This window comes from Molossus molossus, unplaced genomic scaffold (genome assembly GCF_014108415.1).
Source record: "Molossus molossus isolate mMolMol1 unplaced genomic scaffold, mMolMol1.p scaffold_m16_p_3, whole genome shotgun sequence".
NCBI lineage: Eukaryota > Metazoa > Chordata > Mammalia > Chiroptera > Molossidae > Molossus > Molossus molossus.
The window spans coordinates 122,929,957-122,949,716 of record NW_023425366.1 but is presented as its reverse complement, the minus strand read 5'-3'; the positions used below and the strand labels follow the sequence as shown (position 1 = coordinate 122,949,716).

At 42.0% G+C, this 19,760-nt stretch overlaps 1 protein-coding gene across 7 annotated transcripts in view; it reads left to right on the top strand.

Annotated features, from left to right (window-relative positions):
• The window catches only part of XPO6 (exportin 6), a 121,496-nt gene that overhangs the window by 70,446 nt on the left and 31,290 nt on the right, over window positions 1-19,760 (top strand). For all 7 annotated transcript variants that reach the window (XM_036280821.1, XM_036280823.1, XM_036280825.1 and 4 more), the window contains 4 exons: window positions 4,137-4,246; window positions 12,646-12,754; window positions 14,399-14,491; window positions 15,555-15,624. In XM_036280821.1, coding sequence (XP_036136714.1) covers window positions 4,137-4,246; window positions 12,646-12,754; window positions 14,399-14,491; window positions 15,555-15,624 — 382 coding nt within the window. The remainder of the gene's footprint in view (window positions 1-4,136; window positions 4,247-12,645; window positions 12,755-14,398; window positions 14,492-15,554; window positions 15,625-19,760) is intronic.

Below are 19,760 nucleotides of genomic sequence, written 5' to 3'. Positions count from 1 at the left end.
CTGACATCAGAAAGAAGGGGTCTATTTGGGGAAAATGGAATGAAAATGTCTTGCAATTTTGCTCCCTATGTATAAAGAGATCTTTCAGTATATATGGTATATAACAAAGCTATATAAAAATGTGTTAGAGTGTGCATGTCTCAGGATTACTTCTTTGGATTTGGACTCAAAAGTTCTGTGTTGAGCTCTGGTTGTTTCTCTTAAGTCTGTGTCCTTGCAAAGTCTTTTAATTTCCTTTGATTTTAGTTTCCTCATGAAAGGAGAGCGACTGTAGTGGGTATCTTCAGGTTCTTTCCCAGTGTTCATTTTTTATGATTCTTTCACTAGAATCCTACCTGTTAGTTTTCCATTGAACTGAAAGTGATAGTTTTATTTTTAAAATTTTTGTTACTCCATTTTCCCCCATTGACACCCTCCTCCCAATCTCGCCCCTCCCCCTCCCCCAGCATTGTTGTCTGTGTCCATGGTTACCCATACTTGCATATAAGTTCTGTGGTTTCTCTTCCCTCCCCTCCTACCCCCTCTTCTGAGGTTTGTCAGTCTGTACCCTACTTCTATGTCTCTGGGTCTATTTTGTTCATCAGCTTGTTAGATCATGTGATATTTGTCTTTCTCTGATTGGCTCGTTTCACTTAGGATAATACTCTCCAGGTCCCTCCATGTTGTCTCAAAGGATAAGAGATCTTTCTTTCTTACAGCTGCATAGTATTCCATTGTGTATATGTGTGAAAGTGGTATTTTTGTATACATGCATATATATTATTTATATATTGGGAAAAGAAATAGATATGGTAATGAGACAAACAATGAGTTTCTTCCTCCTTTACCTGCAGGTGTGTGTCAGCCAAGCTCCCTTCTTGGCCTCTGTGTGAGACCCTTTCTTTCTGGGTGCAGGCTCTTGGACTGTGGTGTCCTCTAGATCTGGGCAGAAGCAGATTCCGAGCATCAGGCAGAGGGGCAGGAACCTGGAAGGTGCTCTGTGCCGTTGACTGTAGGGTGGCAGCTCTTTGCTGGAGAGAAGTGGAGAAGAGATGTCAGGGTGCACTCCAGGATCAGGAGCTGGTGGTAGGGGAGTTTTTTTGGATAAGATTTAAGAGGAAGACATCAAATGCTCTCTAGAGAGAGCTTTAAGTTCTCATCTACTCACTAACATTGTGAACTTGCTTTATCATAGTTTAATTATCTGTAAAGTGTGAAAATGTGTCTTTCCTCTTGTCTAGAGGGGATTATGGATATAGTCAATATTTTTGCCTTTTTCTAAAATTCATGAAAGTTTAATACTGGTAAACATACTTTGAAAGAATAGCAATAAGATAAAGATGGTGTTAGTATCATTCTTTTATCAGTCCTCTCTTCTATTTTTTTCCTACGTTGTTTCTCTCACACAAGTGTCTTGCTGCAGCCCTCCAGCCATTGGTGCTCAGCAGGTGTTTGCCACTGTCCCTTCCCTTTCTGAGGCCCTGGGCTGTCTGCGTCTAAGCAAACACTTCCTGTCTTCCTGCTCCTCTTGCTGTGCTGTCATCAATTCCTTCTTGGTCTTGCATTTTTCATTTTGCCCCTTCTTCCTAAAACTCTGAGATACTATGGGCATGGGGGTGGGAAAGGGCTCTGGACCAGAGGCTTGTCTGTTTCTGTTCCTTACCTTGTCACCTTGGGCAAGTAACTTCTGAGCCTTGGCTTCTTTATCTGTAAAATGGGAAGAAGGAAAATATATCTGTCCAGTTTTCAGGACTATTGTGAAGATCATGCAAATGACAACTAACCACTGCAAACCACTTGCAGATAAGAGTGGTAGCATTAGTTTCTTTTTTTTTTTTTTTTCATTTTTTTGTTCAGATAGAGTGGGAGGGAGAGAGGAAGAAGGAGAGAGCGAAACATTGACATGAAAGGGACACATCAAGTGGCTGCCACCCGCACCACCCAACCAGGGCTGGGGACAAACTGCAACCGAGATATGTGCCCTTAGCGAGAACTGAACCTGGGTCTCTCTGGACCACAGGCTGACACTGTAACCGCTGAGCCAAACCGGCCAGGGCAAGAGTGGTAGCGTTAGTTTCTTAAGGAAACTTATCTGAATCTTCAGTTGATTAATTATCCCTGGAATCAGAGAAGTAAATTTGAGTACAGGTACATTTTTAAAATGGATCTGTGAGGGTTCTGAAAAGTTGGAAGACTGACAGTGCAGTCAGCCTATCATCTTTATGACCTTACTGATCTGTGCCCACAGCAGTTGTAGAAGGCCAGATGTGGGCAGGGCACAAGATCTCACAGTGGGGCCTGTATGTGTGGATGTGAGTGGCAGTGTTTCAGGCCTTACAGAGGGTATGTTTGCCCACCTTTTTTTCCAGCCTTGAGATGCATAGTAAATCTTCAATTCAAAGGCATGGGGAAGATGTGTATAATTATAAAGTACTTTGACATTACCATAAAACTTGGATTTATGTGGTGGCTTTTCTCAAAAGCACTTTCACATGCATCTGATCAGTTATGTTCTTCGGAGGGGGCCAGTGAGTATTTTCACACCATGGAAGGACAGCTGGGTGACTTAAGGGAAACTCCGCAAACCAAAGCCAGGACAAGACCACATCTTCTGGCTGGGCAAGTCAAGTGCCTGCGCCTACCAGTTGCCCATCTTATTCCCACATGGCTTATCAATTGTTTTTTTGTTTTGTTTTTTACTTCACCCGAGGACAGTTTTGCATTTATCATCAGATAGAGTGGGAGGGAGAGAGGGAGGAAGAGAGAGAGAGAAACATTGATGTGAGGGAGACATATCAACTGGTTGCCACCCACACGATCCCAACCGGGGCCGGGGACAAATTGCAGCTGAGGTATGTGCCCTTAGTGGGAACTGAACCCAGGACTCTGGTCCGCAGGCTGACGCTCTAACTGCTGAGACGAACTGGCCAGGGCCAATTGTTTTTCCTGCTTATTCGTCTGCTTAATTTCATGTCATGGACATCTGGGATGTGTGAAGTCTGAAGTGGAGATAGGAAGCTCTCTCTCTGTTTTCTGAGGATGGGCCTCTCTGTGGTCCTGAGTGCACTGCAGCCATCTAGTTCCAGGGCTGTCTGGTGGTTTGTCTTGGAGTCTGCTGTGTTTTAAGTTACAGTTTTCTGTCTCAGACTCATCCTGGGCACAGAACTCCCACTGCACGCTACCACCCAATATTAGTTATTCCTTCAGCAAATTCCATACATTGTCATGTAAACTTCTGGATTTCTTTGTGGATCAGAAATGGAAGGAAAACGGATCCAAGATGATGGTTTTCTTGCTTTCCACATCTGTTCTTGCCACCAATTATGTGGTTCAATCAAGAGATCACAAGTAAAACCAAAGAGTTCTTGTAGGTAGCAAGAATTTGAGTGGATGTGTAAGGGATTAGAGAACCAAAAGTTGAAACTGAATACGTACGAGAAGGATGAGATGGTGGAGAGTATAATGTCTGGATTTTGTGTGAAGTGGAAGCTCAAAGCTCTTGAGAGAGTTTGTCAGTGTAGTCACGCAAATGGTCCAGCACCAGGACCCCACAAAGACTGTCTTCTCTTCTGTTTGTCCTTGTCAACACTGGGTTAGAGATTGCTGTTAGCCTACTTTTGTAGATGAGATAATGCCTGAGAGTCAGACTTAAGTTCATTTTCAATCTGTTATATAGGAAGATTGCAAATGGCCTTTCCTAATGTTCAAGTGTGTAAACTTGGCACCTTTGGAGCCACTGAAACTTCTTTTCAGTTTTGTAATGGTATTAGTGGAAAGAGCATTTGCTGCTCCTCCCCTGACCTTGAATGAATCATGTCTCTGGATCAGAATTTGTTTCTCTATAAACAGATTTGAGTTAAATGATCTGTAAGAGTCCTCCTCACCACAGCCTTAGATTTTAAGATAGGTGTTCGCCTGGCTTACTTGTTTTGTCCCACATAGTATCTCCCTAATGATGTGTTTCATGGTACTCTTGTCTAGTTAGCATCAACGGGACCTAATTGTGAAGAGTGACTAAGACACAGTGTGGTTACTGGGAAATTGAGGGAATCTAGGCTTATGGTTGTAACATTCTGGTAGAAGTAAACTGGTGGGTGTGTTTCTAAGGAATATTTGCATTAAGTAACTTCATTGTCTGGATTTCTTTTGCACCATAGCCCACTCATGAAGGTTACTTCTCTTGTTTGGATATCTGGACGCTCTTTTTGGACTATCTGACAAGTAAAATTAAAAGTCGTCTGGGAGACAAAGAAGCAGTTCTCAACAGGTAAACCCAGTAACATTGATAATTAGAAATAGACATTTTGGCCAGTTTTTCTTACGACCTAAAGGGTCAACCATGTAGCCAGACCTCTTTAGTGAAACTGACTCACACAAGCTGTTTAGGTAGTATGTTATTGAGTATTTTCTTCTTCTTTTTTCCCCTTAATATCTCATTTTCTGCAAACATTTTTTCTAATTAAAGAAGTAATATATGGTTAATTTTTTAGGTGTGATAATGCTTTGTATTGTTTTCTTTTTAATGACATTTACTGAAGCATTTTATTGGATGAAATGATATGACATCTGGGATTTGCTTTAAAATAATCCACTGGGAATAGAGAGGGAAGTGGGTTGGCCATGTGTTGATAATTGATATTGAACTTAGTTGATAGGAACTTGGAGTTCATTATATTCTTACATCTTTTGTACGTCTTTGAAAATTTCCTAAATAAGATAATAAATACTTGTCATAAAAAATATTTATCTTAGAAACCAGGAAAAGATAGAAGATATAAAGAACATAAGTTATCCATAATCCAGAGATAATTAATTTTGTATTTTTTAAAAGTAGAAAATGGGGAAATGTGTTCCCCCCATGTTTCTCAAGTTCATTTTTCTGGTTTGCAGGTAAAGTATTTTTTTTACTGTACACTGGGGTCATTATTTCGTGTCAGAAATGAAATAATGAGCTAATGTATCTAGAATGCTTGGCACTGCTCTAACTGCTGAGCCAAACTGGCCAGAGCGAATTGTTTGTCACAGATGCTTAGTAAGTGGTATCAGTGGTTGGTGGTGGAGATTGTGAACACACCTTCCCCAGAAAGTGCCAAACAATGGTGGTGAGGAGCATCCCATCTGGTAAGAGTTTGGATTGAACCTCTAAAACCCTTTCCATTGCTGAGGTTTTATAAGCTTTTAAAATTATAAACAGAATATTTGCATTTCAAGTTTAAACATTTGCACTTTTGTTCCCAAACATTATTTTTGTGATTGCAGAATAGCTTCCAAGTTGCTATGGTGCCAGGTTACATATGGTTATTGGTAGTTTATTCATGTATCAGAAACCTTATTACACAACAGTAGATCCTGTTTTTGGTGAATTTGTCTACTGTAAGTAATTGTGTTTTGAATGAAATTTCTCCAAAGGAAAAGTACTTCCACCAAATTCTCTTTCTTGGATGCTCAGCAGTGGCATGCTTTGGTCCTGGGACTATGCCTGAGTTTGCTATATTTAGTGGTAGATATTCTTTCATGTCTGTCAGGCTTGTTGGGAGAATAAACTGGGGAGATGATTAATATTGAAATGCTTTTTAAAGTAGAGTACAGGGGTGTCTCAGGTGTGGAGATTGTAGTTTCACTGAGAAAAGGTACACTAACAGATTATTACTGTTAAATATACACTTAGGCACATTACTGTTCAGTGGAAGGAACAGTACTGTTGAGTTTCAATTCTTTTTCTATTTCATACTTTTGGTCAGGTTATATATATGCTGACCACATTTCCTTTTGCAAAATTAGCATACTAATACCTGTCTTGAAGGATGGCTAGGGGTCCATAAAATCGTGTATGTACAACCCCTGGCACAGCACCTAGCGTGTATTAGACACTCAGTAAATGATCATAGTGATGACCCCAACAGTAATAATAATAATAGATGATGTTGCTGCCATTTGGCTATGGTGGTGACCACAGAGTTAAGTGACAGGTTCCCTGGACAGCATAAAGGCCTTTTTAGCCTTCCTTGCTGATATTGACTGGTCTGCTCAGGCACCTGTCATCTGATATCACAGTTGTCAGTGGTTTTGGCTGACCATTTTTAACAGTAGGGAATTTTCTCATTGATCATTTGAGAAATGAGGCTTTCTAATTTTTCATGACTTTTTTCAAAGCTTACACTTAGAATACTTTTATGCCTTTAAAAACAAAAATACCCAAACCCCAAACCTTCAGAGGTGGTCTGTCGTTTATGCTGTTTATGAGTAACCATCGTCTGAAGAGCTGCTTGTTGATCATATACCCCTTGGTGGTCTAGAAGGGTATGTAAGGTAGTCTACAAAGAAAAAAGTTGGACTTTAACTGATATGTTTTATCTGTTACCTTTTACACTATACATTTATACAAGTGTGTGCTCAAAAGTGTTTAAATGAAAGTCTTGAAAGTTTGGTAGCCACTGTACTAGGTTATAAAAGACCCCAATATATCCCAGTGCACTGTCCTGCAGCGGCAGCCGATGGCGAGCACTAGCTACTGGTAGTCACCCCATTCATTTTACCTAGGAGCTTATAAAGGTGGTCACATGTTTTCAACTGGTAAAATCTATCTGAAAGAAGTTGGGGTGCTTTTGGAATCACACTTGTGGTTTGAGCCAGAATTTCAGAAGCAACTGATCTTGCAGGAAATAGTCAAGAATGTTTTCTCAGTGTCTTAAGTGGGAAATGTAGGTGTGGTTAAGTCACAGAGGCAGCACTGAGTTCCTGTCCCCTGTGGTTAAAGGTTTGCATCATTCATCACAACAATGTGGCAGGCATTATAGGCTACAAATTTAGAAGCACAAATGTACATGGATTTATTTTTGGTCTTAGGAGCTTAGAAATTGGAGCTCTGCATGTTTAGCTCAGTGAGAATGCTCAAGAGCTTCTTGATTAAAGCTGGTGGGGATTTTAGAGGACTTGAATCCCAGTGTTAATGGAATAAAAATTCTGTAACATACTCGGCTGAACAGAATTGCTGCTGAGGTTCATTGTTCAGATTTGCCATTTTGAGATGGTGTGGAAAGACCTGAATTTATCTATTTTTCCTCATTTATTCTTTGTGGATGGTTATACCTGCCTTATAAATTGTTGAGAAAATTAAGTGAACCAGTGTCTGTAAAGCATCTTGGCTGAGAGCAAATGCACAGTAAAGATGTTTTGTTTTTCTTCCCTTTCCCTCTCTCACTCTGTTTTGCTATGTGCTTGTCAATGTGAAGGGATCTGCCTTCTCTGTAGAAACTTATTTTTACAGGAAGATGAGGAAACCTGAAGTGAGTTAAGCAACCTAAAGTTATTGAGTCATGACTTGTGAACCCCTTTGTCATGAGACTACGGACAAGTGCTGGCCAGAGGCCAGCCAGGGATTCCGGGTGACACTAGAGTGGACTGTAAACAAAAGGGGGTGAGCGTGAGAAAAATGGCTGCCATATATATATATATATATATTATTTTTTTTTTTGCTGCGTGGGTTTTCTGCTTAATAAAGAGGAAATGCCATTATGACACATGATATTTTGATACAGTTAATAAAAGGTGTTAACTAAATTTAAATCAAGACTCTAGTAGCTTTCTAGCTCCTGCTAAGAGAAACTCATGCCTTTGACTTTCCCAGAGAGCAAATGACCGAGGTCTTGGTTATTTTATTACAAAGTTGATAAAGCTCTCCGGGATTGTGCTTCAGTCCTTTGTAGCTATCCGATTTGGAGTTTTGTCTGTTTATTACCTAAGTGTTTATTTCGTTGTTCATCTTTCATTTCTCATATATTTACTGAGTACCTACTGTGTAGTTGCCTTAACATGTAGAATTCTATTTAACTTTCAGAAGTTGGGATGCTTTTGTAATCACATTTGTGGCTTGAGCCATATAGGTCTATAGGTTTATCTCTATTATATAATTAAACATTTAATGCTATAAATTTCCCTGAGTGGTGCTTTATCTTTATCCACCGAATTCTAGTGTGTTCTCTTTTCCTTTTCATTGTTTAGTGTATTTAAAAAAATATTTTTAATCCTTACCTAAGGATATGTTTTTCATTGATTCTAGAGAGAGAAGAGCAGGGGTCGGGGGTGGGGTGGGGAGAGAGAGACAGACAGACAGAAACATTGATGTGAGAAATGTTGTTCCATTGCCTCATGCATGTGCTCTGACTGGGGATCAAACCTGCAACCTGGGTATGTGCCCTGACCGGAAATTGAACCCATGACCCTTCAGTGCAGGGGATGATGCTCTAACCACTTAGCAACACAGGCCAGGGCTGTTTAGTGTATTTTTAAATTTCTCTTGAGATTTCCTCTGTTTAATTTTCAAATATGTGGAGATTTTCTATATATCTTGTTATTATTTTCTAATTTATTTTGAGCTGCAAATGTAGTTTGTGTGATTTCCATTTTAAAAATGTATTATGGTTTGTTTTATGACCTAGTCCTCTTGGTGATTGTTGCACTTGAAAAGATTGTGTATTCTCCTGTTGTTGGGTGAAGTGTTTTATAAGTGTCAGTTAGGTCAGGTTGGTTGATTTTATACTGCATGTTGTCTTTATCCTGCTTGTTCTATCAGTAACTTGAGAGGTGAGCTCTTCAAGTGTAACTGGATTTGTCTCTCCAGTTCCATCAGCTTTTGCTTCGTTTGAGACTGTGTTAGTTGTACACAAATTTAGTTTTCCTTTTCAATGTATCTGTTGAGTGTTTGACCGTAACTCATTATATGAGTTTTTTTTTTAGTAATTGCTCTGGTGCTGCAATATATTTACTTTCCACTAACATTTTATCACTTCAACTGTAATGTGGAAACCTTTACTCTCTTTTCTTTTTATTGAGGTTGTCATATGTTTAATATCTGTGAACATGCAAAACCTCATCAGACAATGTTCAGTTTTTGCTTTCATTCATCATTCATCTTTAAAAGATGTTAACAGGAGAAAAATAGTCTGTTGCATTTTCCCACACATTTTGCCAGTTCTCTTGCTTTTTCTTCATTCTTGAAGTTCCAGGTTTCTTTCCGTATTAATCAGCTAGGTCTGCCATAACAAAAGACCATCAGTTGGGTGGCTTAAACAACAGATTTACTTTCTCACGGTTCTGGAGACTAGAAGTCACAGATCAGGGTGCTGGCTGATGCAGTTTTCGCGAGGACCCTCTTCCTGCCTTGCAGATGTTGTCTTCTTTCTTGGTCCTCACATGCTTTCTTCTGTGCTTGCATGGGGGGAGAGGGGGAGCATACATGTGCTGCCTGTCACTTCCTCTTCACAGAAGGGCACGAGTCCTGTTATATTAAATCCCCACCCTATGCCTCCACTAAACTTTTATTACTTTTCTGTAGTCTTTAAATACCTTCAAAGTTTTTAAATTCCCTTTTAGTGCAACAAGAGAATTTACAGATGACAGATTTTTATCTGTCCTCTGGTCTGAAGTGGATTTTCTTTCCTAGTGGAATTGTGAAAATGTTTTGGTTTGTCATAGCAAATTATAGCATGAAACTTCTATAACCTTAGCAGTTGATGACCTGAGCAAACGGTGAACATAAACTCCAGGCTCAAGTGTTTGATCTTACCTTTCTCTGAAGTCTCTTGAGGTGGGGTTTTGATTCTCTTGACAATTTTCCCCACGGATGTTGTCTATTTTATTTGTGATTTCCCTGCCAGTGTGTCTTTCTGGGTCATGATTAGTTCCCAGTCTAATCTAGGTTGTGAAGTCATTTACAAACACTGGGGTACTGACTGTTGAGGGGAAGGTTTGGCAGCCTTGTGCCCATGAAACTCTGAGATGTGACAGGAGGATTTTGAAGTAGTCTTTAGACTCTGACTCTATGGAGTGTCATCACATGAGTCGTAACTCTTAGACCATATGACTATATTTAATCTTGGCATTGGATACCTTTCAGATTTGCTTATAGTGTCCTGTTACCTATATAGACCAGGTGGTTTATCAGAGTTCTGCCAGGAAAAGAGAAACTACACTTAATTATTTTAAGGATTCAGTGTAGGAAACTGGTTTTAGAGGACTGGAAAAGCAAAAGGGGAACCCTGAGATAACAGATGATAACTATAGGAAGCAGCTCCACCCAGAGTTGAGGGGTACAAAGGAAAGACATTGGGGTTATGAAATCTAGAACATCAGAGGGATGGACCCAGGTAGCTAGAGCTCACACCCCTGTGGACTGAGAACCACCTGCTGCCACAGGAGCTCTGGAAGGGGCCCAGGGGCTGGGACTCAGTCCTCCGAGGAGAGGGAATAGCCCGGCTGCTGCTGGAACTTCTGAGAGTGCATGATGAGGCTGGTTCTGGGGTGTGGGCGCGGGAAACTGGAACAGTCATTATTGCCAGGTGACCATTGTTGGGGTGACACTGCCTGGACAGCAAGCCCCTCCTTTGCCTTCCTGTGTTCCCCTGCATTCTGTTGACAGAGCCCAATGGGCCGAGGAGAAATGTGCTTTGCGTAATCTCAGCTCTGGCATCACACGGTCTGGAGGCTAGGTTGGCACTGAGAGCTGAATGGCCAGCATGATGGTTTACGTTATGAGTGGGAACAATCTCTGAACCTATCTGAGAAACATTTCAGGGCAGGCAAGAACTGAGGCAACATGATTTAGTCTTGAAAATTAGTGGTTTGTTGGCCCTTGTGTTAGTTAGCAACTATTGTCTATAACTGATGTCTTCTGAGTTAAGTTCTTATCACATTTGAGCAATAGCCAAGCCTCGGGCTCCAAAATGTTTCTGTGAGAAGTTATGCTTAGATGTAGATCAACACATCAGGGTTTCCCCAGGCTCTTTCCATAGGTTATAAGTGTCCTTAAAGTTGACTAAAGAGGAGGTTTGGGGAGCCCTGGCCGGGTGGCGCACTTGGTTGGAGCGCCGTCCTGTATACCAAAAAGGTTATGGGTTCTATTCCTGGCCAGGGCGCATGCAGGAGGCAGCCAGTTGATGTTTTTCTCTTACATCAATGGTTTCTCCCGCTCGCCCCCAAACAATCAGTGAACATTTAAAGAAAACAAAAAGAATACATTTAGGGAAGTGGATGGGGTAAGCTTAAAGCCCCATTGATGGGTTATTGTAGAGAGAGCATGGGGTGTTGAGTTAGGGAGTCCTGGGTTGAAATAGCTAGCTTTGGGACCTTGGGCAATTTATTTAACTTCTGTCAACTGTAATTTTCTTATCAGAAGAATGCCGTTAATACCACTTAACCTCTCACAGTTGTTAAACGGATTGAATCATTGAATTAATTGATATTTATAGGTAGTACCTGTAATCCCCAGGGCAACCACTGAGAAAATAACTCAAAAATACACAGTAAAAGAAATGACAAGGGAATTAAAATGGTACACACACAAAATGTCTATTTAACACAAAATGGAGGAATTGAGGAACAAAAGATATGACATAGAGAAAACAAATAGCAAAATATCAGAAGTAAGTCTTTCCTTATTAATTATATTAAATGTAAAGGATTAGCTTCTAGATAAAGGGCAGAAATTGACAGAATGGATTAAGAAAACAGTCTGGCCCTGGCTGGTGTGGCTCAACTGGTTGGATGTTACTCCATGCACCGAAAGGTTGCTGGTTTGATTCCGGGTCAGGGCACGTGCCCGGGTTTTGGGCTTGATCCCCCATGGAAGGCATGCAGGAGACAGCCACCTCACATCGATGTTTCTCTTTCTCTCTTCCTCTCCCTTCCCCTCTCTCAAAAAACAACAACAAATAAAAAGAAAAACATAGTCCAACTACATATTGTCTACAAGAAACCCACTTTAGTTTCAAAGACACAGATAGGTTGAAATAAAAAGGATAGAAAAAGATATTTCATGCAAACAATAACTAAAAGAGGTCGGGTTGGCTATACTAATATCAGACAAAATAGACTTGGAGACAAAACTGCTAACAGAGACAAAGAAGAACATTATATGATGGTAAAAGGGTCACTCCATCAAGAATATGCCTGGAGAAGAATGTGCCTGGAGCCCTGGCTGGTTTGGCTCAGCGGTTGGAGCGTCGGCCTGTGGTCCGGAGAGACCCGGGTTCGGTTTCCGCTAGGGGCGTGTGCCTTGGTCCCTGGCCCTGGTTGGTCATGCGGGTGGCAGCCCCTCGATGTGTCCTTTTCACTTCGATGTTTCTCTCTCTCTCTTCCTCTCTCTCCCTCCTACTATATCTAAACAAAAGATGGAAAAGTGTCCTCGGGTGAGGATAAAAAAAAAAAAAAGAATGTGCCTGGAACATAGTTAAATAAAGAAGTGCCCCCACCCTGGCCAGTTTGGCTCGGCGTTTAGAGCGTCAGCCCGCGGACCAAAGAGTCATGGGTTCGATTCCATACCTCTATTGCGGTTCGTCCCTGGCCCTGGTCGGGGTCATACGGGAGGCAACCAATTGATATTTCTCTCTCTCTCTGCCTCCCTTCTTCCCTCCCTCCCACTCTATCTGAAGATAAATGGAAAAATATCCTCGGGTGAGGATTTAAAAAAAAGAAAAAAGAAATACCCCTGCTACTGTTCCACTCTCACATATACCCTTGCCAACCCATAAACTAAGTTTAGTTTAGATGCTCCTTTTGTATATGGTAATTCAACACAGACACCATTTTTTCACAGTGCAGGAAGCCTTTTTGAAATTCTAGGCTAAAAGCCTGTTTTCACCTGATGTTGAATTTCTCCCTTCCACACAGGTACGAAGATGCCCTAGTCCTCTTGCTCACGGAGGTGTTGAATCGAATCCAGTTCAGATACAACCAGGCCCAGTTGGAGGAGCTGGATGACGAGACTCTGGATGACGACGTAAGCAGCACCCCCTGATTGGCCTTTAATCACTGTCATGTTGCGTGAATCGATGTGGGGGCTCAGAACCGTTCAGCCCTCTGCTCTGGGGACTATTTTTTAGCCAGAGGAGTCTTAACAGTTTGAATTGTTCATTTGAAATTTATCCTGCCAATCTCTTTGGGTTCATAAAAAAAAAGTTTTACACTCCTGGCTGGTTTGGCTCAGCGGTTGAAACGTCGGCCTGCGGTCCAGAGAGACCGGGGTTCGGTTCCCGCTAAGGGCATGTGCCTCGGTTGCAGTTTGTTCCTGGCCCTGGTTGGGTCGTGCGGGGGGCAGCCACTCGTGTGTCCCTTTCATATTGTTTCTCTCTCTCTCTCTCTCCCCCTCCCGCTCTATCTGAACAAAAAATGGAAAAATGTTAAAAAAATTATTTTACAGTTATTTTTATCTATATGGACTAGAGATGGTAAGTTAAGTAAATATGTACATGAAAAGTGGTTTAATGAGAACTCTTTATTCCTCCTATTCCCCTGCCTGGCACCCACACCTCCACTCCTCACTCTGGCAACAAATAAGAGCTGGTTGAATGCTGGTAGAAATAGTTAAAGAGCTACTTAAATGATAAGGCTAGAATGAAAGGAAATTTCTTTTGAGTACATTTTATAAATTGATATTTCTTAAAATTGATTTTGAATTTATTGTTGCTGGTGTGCCCACATCAATAAGGAAAATGTTTTTAAGGACACAACTCTATAGTGTTCTTTTTTCTTAACCACCATGCACTTCAAAATTTTCAAGTCCCTGCTATCACTTCAAAACAGCAGTGACCAGGGCATAGTCAAGACCTTTGAGGGTAGCCTTGTTTGGGTTGGAAAGAGCCCTGTTCTTGGAACCAGATGGCCTGGATTTGAATCTCTGTAACCTTGGCCTTGAAGGAGACAAGAGGTCCAGGTGTTGAATTCTCTGAGCCTTAATTTTGTCATCTCCCCAAAGGGGGTGGTATGTCTGTTTTGACAGTTTTATGATGGTAACAGGCGGAAGGAATGGCTACATGCCTGGTGCATACAAGGTGCTTGGTAAACTTAGGCTTCTCTTCTTATTAACTGTATGACCTAGGCCGGTGCCTCTGGTGTTTTAGCATGGATAAGAGTCACTGGCACAGATGTGGAACAGATTTGGCACAGATGTGGAACAGATTTGACTCAGAAGGTTTGGGGTGGGGACCATAACATTGGCATATCTAACAATCCCCAGGACATGCCGATGCTGCCCGTCTGTAGACCATACTAAAGTGCACTGACTTAGTTAACTTGCGGAATGCAGTGCTGGACTGTCTCCGAAGGAATGAGTGACCAGTTCCTATAGCTGGGATGACTTAAAGGGGACGCGAGCATTTCACAAGTGGCTCCTCTATCTGTTCCTGTGATTGTAGGGGAAAGTGGGTCATTTTCATGGATTACCTTTTTCTTAAGAAAAAGCTTTTAATGACATTAATTTATTGGATGTAAAAAACATATTTTAGCTTGGCCTTTTTAAAGTACCAAATAACCTGGTCCCATCATTTGTCATTTCTTCAAAATATATGTCTGAGAGTGAGTGGACTTGAGGCTGAGGACAGATTGGCCTGTCAGGAGAGCTGACCCTTCTGTGTTTCCCCTGCAGCAGCAGACAGAGTGGCAGCGGTACTTACGCCAGAGCTTGGAAGTCGTGGCCAAAGTGATGGAGCTCCTTCCCACACACGCCTTCTCAACACTGGTAACTCACCGCTTGGAGGGGACGAGGGCCTAATGGTTTCCCTGTGTGAGCAGGAAGGCTTTTTTGCTCACTGGTGTTATAGAATTTTCTAAACAGGGAATAATAATTACTGTAACCGACCCTCAAATTGATCAGATGTTAACATTTTCCCAGAATACTTCAGACCAACTTCTGGAAGCCCTGTTTTTCTTTTCTAAACTCTTGTATATAATGTGAACCTTACTAATGCCTTCCTTCATCAGTAGCTCGAAAGTGGCCAGGCCAAATAGAAGATAATTTATATGAATTACATTGTTGAAAAGCGAGCCATTGTAAAGCTTAGTCTTGGCAAATGGCTGCCACTCTCTGCTATATTTATGTGCTAGAATATTTAGTCATAGGACTGATTTCACTGATTAAGTGGTACTTGTTTTTTTGAGGAGATTTTATTAAACCTATCTCTCTTCAAAGGCAAGATAGTTTACTGGGGTCAGCTTTGCACTGCACAACCCCGCTGTATCTTGTGTTTTCCTGTGGAGAGTGCATTTTGTCATCTGACTTTCTTAGGGATCTATCACAGTCAAGGTTTACCTTTATCTTAGTGGTGAGTTAGCATTTAGAAAGGACACAGCTCTGGTTATGAAGAGCCCGTCTGCTGAATGAAGAGGGAATGTAACTTCCAGATAACTCAGCCTGTCTTTCCACTTTGTCATGCATTCTAAGGAAGGCCTCTCTGTGTTCCTCTCAAGGGCAGGGTTTATCTTGGACCTGTAGGGAGATAGGTCTGTCTCAGAACTCTGAAAGGATCAGGTAATTTTGGGGCTTGATGTCCTCTTTTAGGAACATAATCATACCCAGCATCCACTGTTTGTTTTTAAAAAGCATCAAACTGATGATGGTTGAGATTGTAGAAACTGTTAAGTGTAAGGGGAGCTACCTCTTCTTAGGGGCATGTAAAGGTTCCCAGAGAAAAGTTTTTATCCTGCCCCTGCCCCCATAGGTGCTTGTACTGTTTCAATGGTAAAATGCTGTTAAAACTCACATGTATGTTTTTTTTTTTTAATTGTTGTTTCTTTGTTTTCAGTTCCCAGTTCTACAGGACAATTTAGACGTTTATCTGGGGTTACAGCAGTTTGTAGTTACTTCAGGGTCAGGTAAACTGGTTTTCTTTCATAATTTAACCAACATTTTAAAAAATGGACTAGTATTGAATTGCTGCCTTCTTTGCTGTCAGAACATAATTTCTCCACTGCCACTTCCGTGCGGTTTTGTCCCCGTTCTAAACAGAAAGAAGTCATGATGCGGAGAAGTGGGGGGAGGTAAAAGATGAGGCTGTGACAGGATAGTCCAGAGAGGTGTTTCAGTGAGAGAGAGGAGATCATTCAGAGCAAAAGGATAGGGCTTTTTGAAAACTCTACCAATTAGAATGTCTTTATGTCCTTTAAACCAGCAAGTATGCTAGGAAAAAATGACTTTGGCCTTTGCTGTGATGGTCTCTTTCTTCCCCAGTTTTTAGAATCCGGTAGGACACAGGAGCAGCTGGAAGCGGGAAACTCACGGTGGAGCATGCTAGTAAATGTTAGCCTTTTATTGTGAGTGGCCCAGGGGCAGCTCTGGCCATAGCTAGTTGGAAAGGCTCTGGCCTGCCATCTGCAGGTTTCACCTGCTTGGGGTTTAGGGTTAGTATTTATTTTACTTTATTTTATTAATAGTAGTAATAATAATCTGTATTTGTAGAACACTTATTATAAACCAGGCACTCTATTATTTACTTATGTTATCTTATTTAATTCTCTCATGCCCTGTGAGATATAAGCACTAATACTGGTTTTTCCTGTTTTACAAAGGCGGAAATTGATGTTCAGAGATGTTAATTTACCCAAAGCCACATAACTTGTTAGTGCTAGTCCCAAGATGGTATAATGGGGAATGATAAAAAAAGTTGAGTTAGTGCCTGGCCGGTGTGGCTCAGTGGTTGAGTGTCGACCCATGCGCCAAGAGGTCACTGGTTTGATTCCCGGTCAGGGCACATGCCCAGCTTGTGGGCCAGATCCCCAGTGGGAGGCATGCAGGAGGCGGCCAGTCGGTGTTCTCTCTCATTGATGTTTCTATCTCTCTCCCTCTCTCTCCCCCCCCCCCTCTCAAAATCAATAAAGAAAACAAATTAAAAAGTTGAGTTAACTAAAATCTGACATTCATTAGGTCAGCTGAAAACAGCAGACATTTAATAGTGTGCTTGCAAACACACCTATGCCTTCCTGCCCCCCATCTCCTGTAGCCGTGTTAGTGTTTTCCTCATAGGAGTCATGCCTGGCCCTGCCTGCAGCCCCTCTGTTGTGTAGCTCTGTTTTCACCCTGGCACAGAGCTGCCCAAGGGGCAGCCCTGCTTCTGGACAAACTTGTTATTCATGGCAGAGCCTCCATGGGAGGCTGTTTCTGAGACTGCCCTTCTTAGTGGCCTGTGACAGCTTGTTTCCATGACTATTAGCTTCTAAATAATTCATTGGGCCCCAGGAGGTTGATGGGACTTGGCATGTCCCAAGTATAGGCCCTGGTTTTATAGCTAGGCTAAGGACAACTTACATGGAGCTTTAAAAAGACTGCTTTTCAAAGCAAGCATGCCTATCAAATATGCTGTCAATAGTAATGAGAATGATATGTAAAATATGCTGTCAATACCAGTGAAAATCACTGGACTGTGTACAAAGTCTACAGGCTTTTCCAGAATCCATTCTTGGGAAAACTCCATGCCCTGGTCATCTCTCCTAGAATGTAGTCAGTACCCTGAAGACATTGTTCTTGATTTTAAAAATTAAAAAATGGAGCATGTATTTCCTCCCCGCCAAAATGATTCCTAAGTTTCCTTTTTTAGTGTTGTAGCTAACTTTTCTACATTACATTGCTTGCCTTCAAGTGAAAATCGCCGTGATTCTTAAATCCTTTTTTCTGAGACACAGCTGATAAATTAGAGCTTCTTATCTGCGAAGGATAATCTGATCACTGAAGCCCATTTACTGGCAATTTCATTGTGCACTTGGCTCTTCCAGACTATTTGTATATCTCATTCTTAGCCTGGTCCTTGGAGCCTACTCCAGTGGCAGAGAAATACTTTTTTCCTGTTTTAAATGAGCTCTCATATCCACGAGGAAGTATTCCCCCATTCCTAGGCAGCCCAGAAGCCAAGTTTCCAGTGCAAAGGCTCTTAAGTAAAACTCTGAGCACATTCTGTCCCTGGTTCCCATGGCCATTCACTCCTCGAATAACCTCCATCCTGTATTGGTTAGCCTTAATGCCTTGTAACAGAAGCCATGTTATCCTTTCTTCAATGGATATGGCCCACTTCTTTCATTCACATTTATCTAGCCAGCCTTGAGTTCTAGGGTCCTTTTTGGATGGGAGTCCTGTACTTTACTGCTGCTCATTTTCCTGCTTCCACTTCCTCTGTAACATCTGCAGGGAGCATATGGGGAGCGTGTTGCTGCACACGTCAGTGGCTGTGTGTGCTCACCCGTCAGGTGCTTGCCCTTGTGTCTGTCTTTCCCACCATTTGTGGTTTGAGAAGTCCTTTCATTGGTGGTTGTGCCCCTTGTACTGCATTTGTGTCCTTACATGGCCCTAAAGTACCTGTTTTATATGTATTTGACTGTGCCATTGCTCACTGAGATCATCCCTCATTGGGGCAGGATTTCTGCTCTGAGTTACCCCATTAGCTTTTTTGTTTAGCCACACGTTCCTGCCTAAGAGATTGTTTCATCTGAGATTGTTTCATCTACATATAGATGATTTTTGAACTTCTACTCTTTGTTCTGCTGGGGTTCATTTATGGCTTGTTTGTTCTCTCAGGGCAGAATATTGAGCATGCTGATTTTCACACCTCCACCTCCCCAGGCCCCTCAAAACAGAGAAGACCGAATTACACATTACAGTACTAGGTTTTTATCCAGGGCAGTGATTTGCCAAGGAGCTGTTCTTTGAATGTTTCAGGAGGACTTGGTTTATGGAAGATAGGACTTCAGTGGCTGTGACGTTTCTTCCCTCTAAAACCTGTATGCGGCAATATTCTCTTCTAAAGGGTCTTTGCAGATGTTCTGTGTTATTGGGGAAACTCTAACCTTAGCCAAATAGAGGAAAATGTGGGTGGACCTGAACAGCTTTTCACAGTGGGAACTCTGGCCTGCCTCCTCAAGTTGAGGTGGTACCTTAGGTGATTTGGTGGTGCTGGCGGTGCTGGTGTGATGTTTCTAGGCTGGGAGGAGGGCGGGGACTTGGATTAGTGGTACTTACTGCTACGTGTTTGTCTGTCACGCAGGCAGAGCAGGAAAGAACCAGCTGCAGTTTTGATTAACATGCACCGTCGATGGCGCACAGGTGTTAAGTTGAATTATATGGAATTGCAGTTTTGTTCGATCTGAAGTGGTCAATGTCAGCAATTTCATATGGTTCAAACTAACAGTTTAATAAAACTCACACAGAGCAGTTTCGAGCTGTTTTTCTTTGTAGGTATTGCTCTTTGTTGGACAAATTAGGGCAGGATTAGAGGGGAGTGACCAGGATGGCCAGGATTCTCAGAAGCTCAGAAGGAGGGTGGCATGGGTAATGGAGGGACCCTCAAGGGTGTACTTCAGTCAAGAGGAGAGTTGCAAGAACGTGACTCCTGTCTTCACATCTCTCCAAAACTGTTGTGTATCATCAGGCTTATTCTCCAGGGTGGGACAAAGAGTAATGAGGAAGAATTAGGGAGACAGATTTCCCCTGTGCTTTTGACCTAACTGTTCAAAGACGACGTTGAGGTGTCAGGAAGAAGCTGAGAAGGGCATGTGGGAAGGGTCAGTGCTGGGGAAGGCCATGCATCGGGGCAGACGGAGGAGGGCAAGGCCTGGGCTCAATCACTTTAAAGCTGCCTCGTAACTCTTATCAGGTACTGTACTGAAAGGGAAATTTGATTTAGTGTGGTGGTCTGATTTGGCTTTTAAAAGAGAAATAGAATGTTTCCCTTCATGCTTAAAATATTTAAGAACTGAGTTCTTAGGTATACCTAAGGGTGCCTAGTTCTAGGTAGAGCTTAGTGGGAGATGAAGTGGAAGATGAACATGGGTGGGTACAGAGACAGTGAGGGGCAGGTATACTAAAAACCTGCCCACGTGGCTCTCTGAACATTGAGCTGTCCTCTTCTCTTTTGGGGCCTGTACCATGACCACGTCCAGTTTTCTGGGTGTGTTTCTCATCAGGATTTATTTCCCACAGATCCCTGAGGCTTGGCTGGTGTGCAAAGGAACAGCAGGTTTTAGAA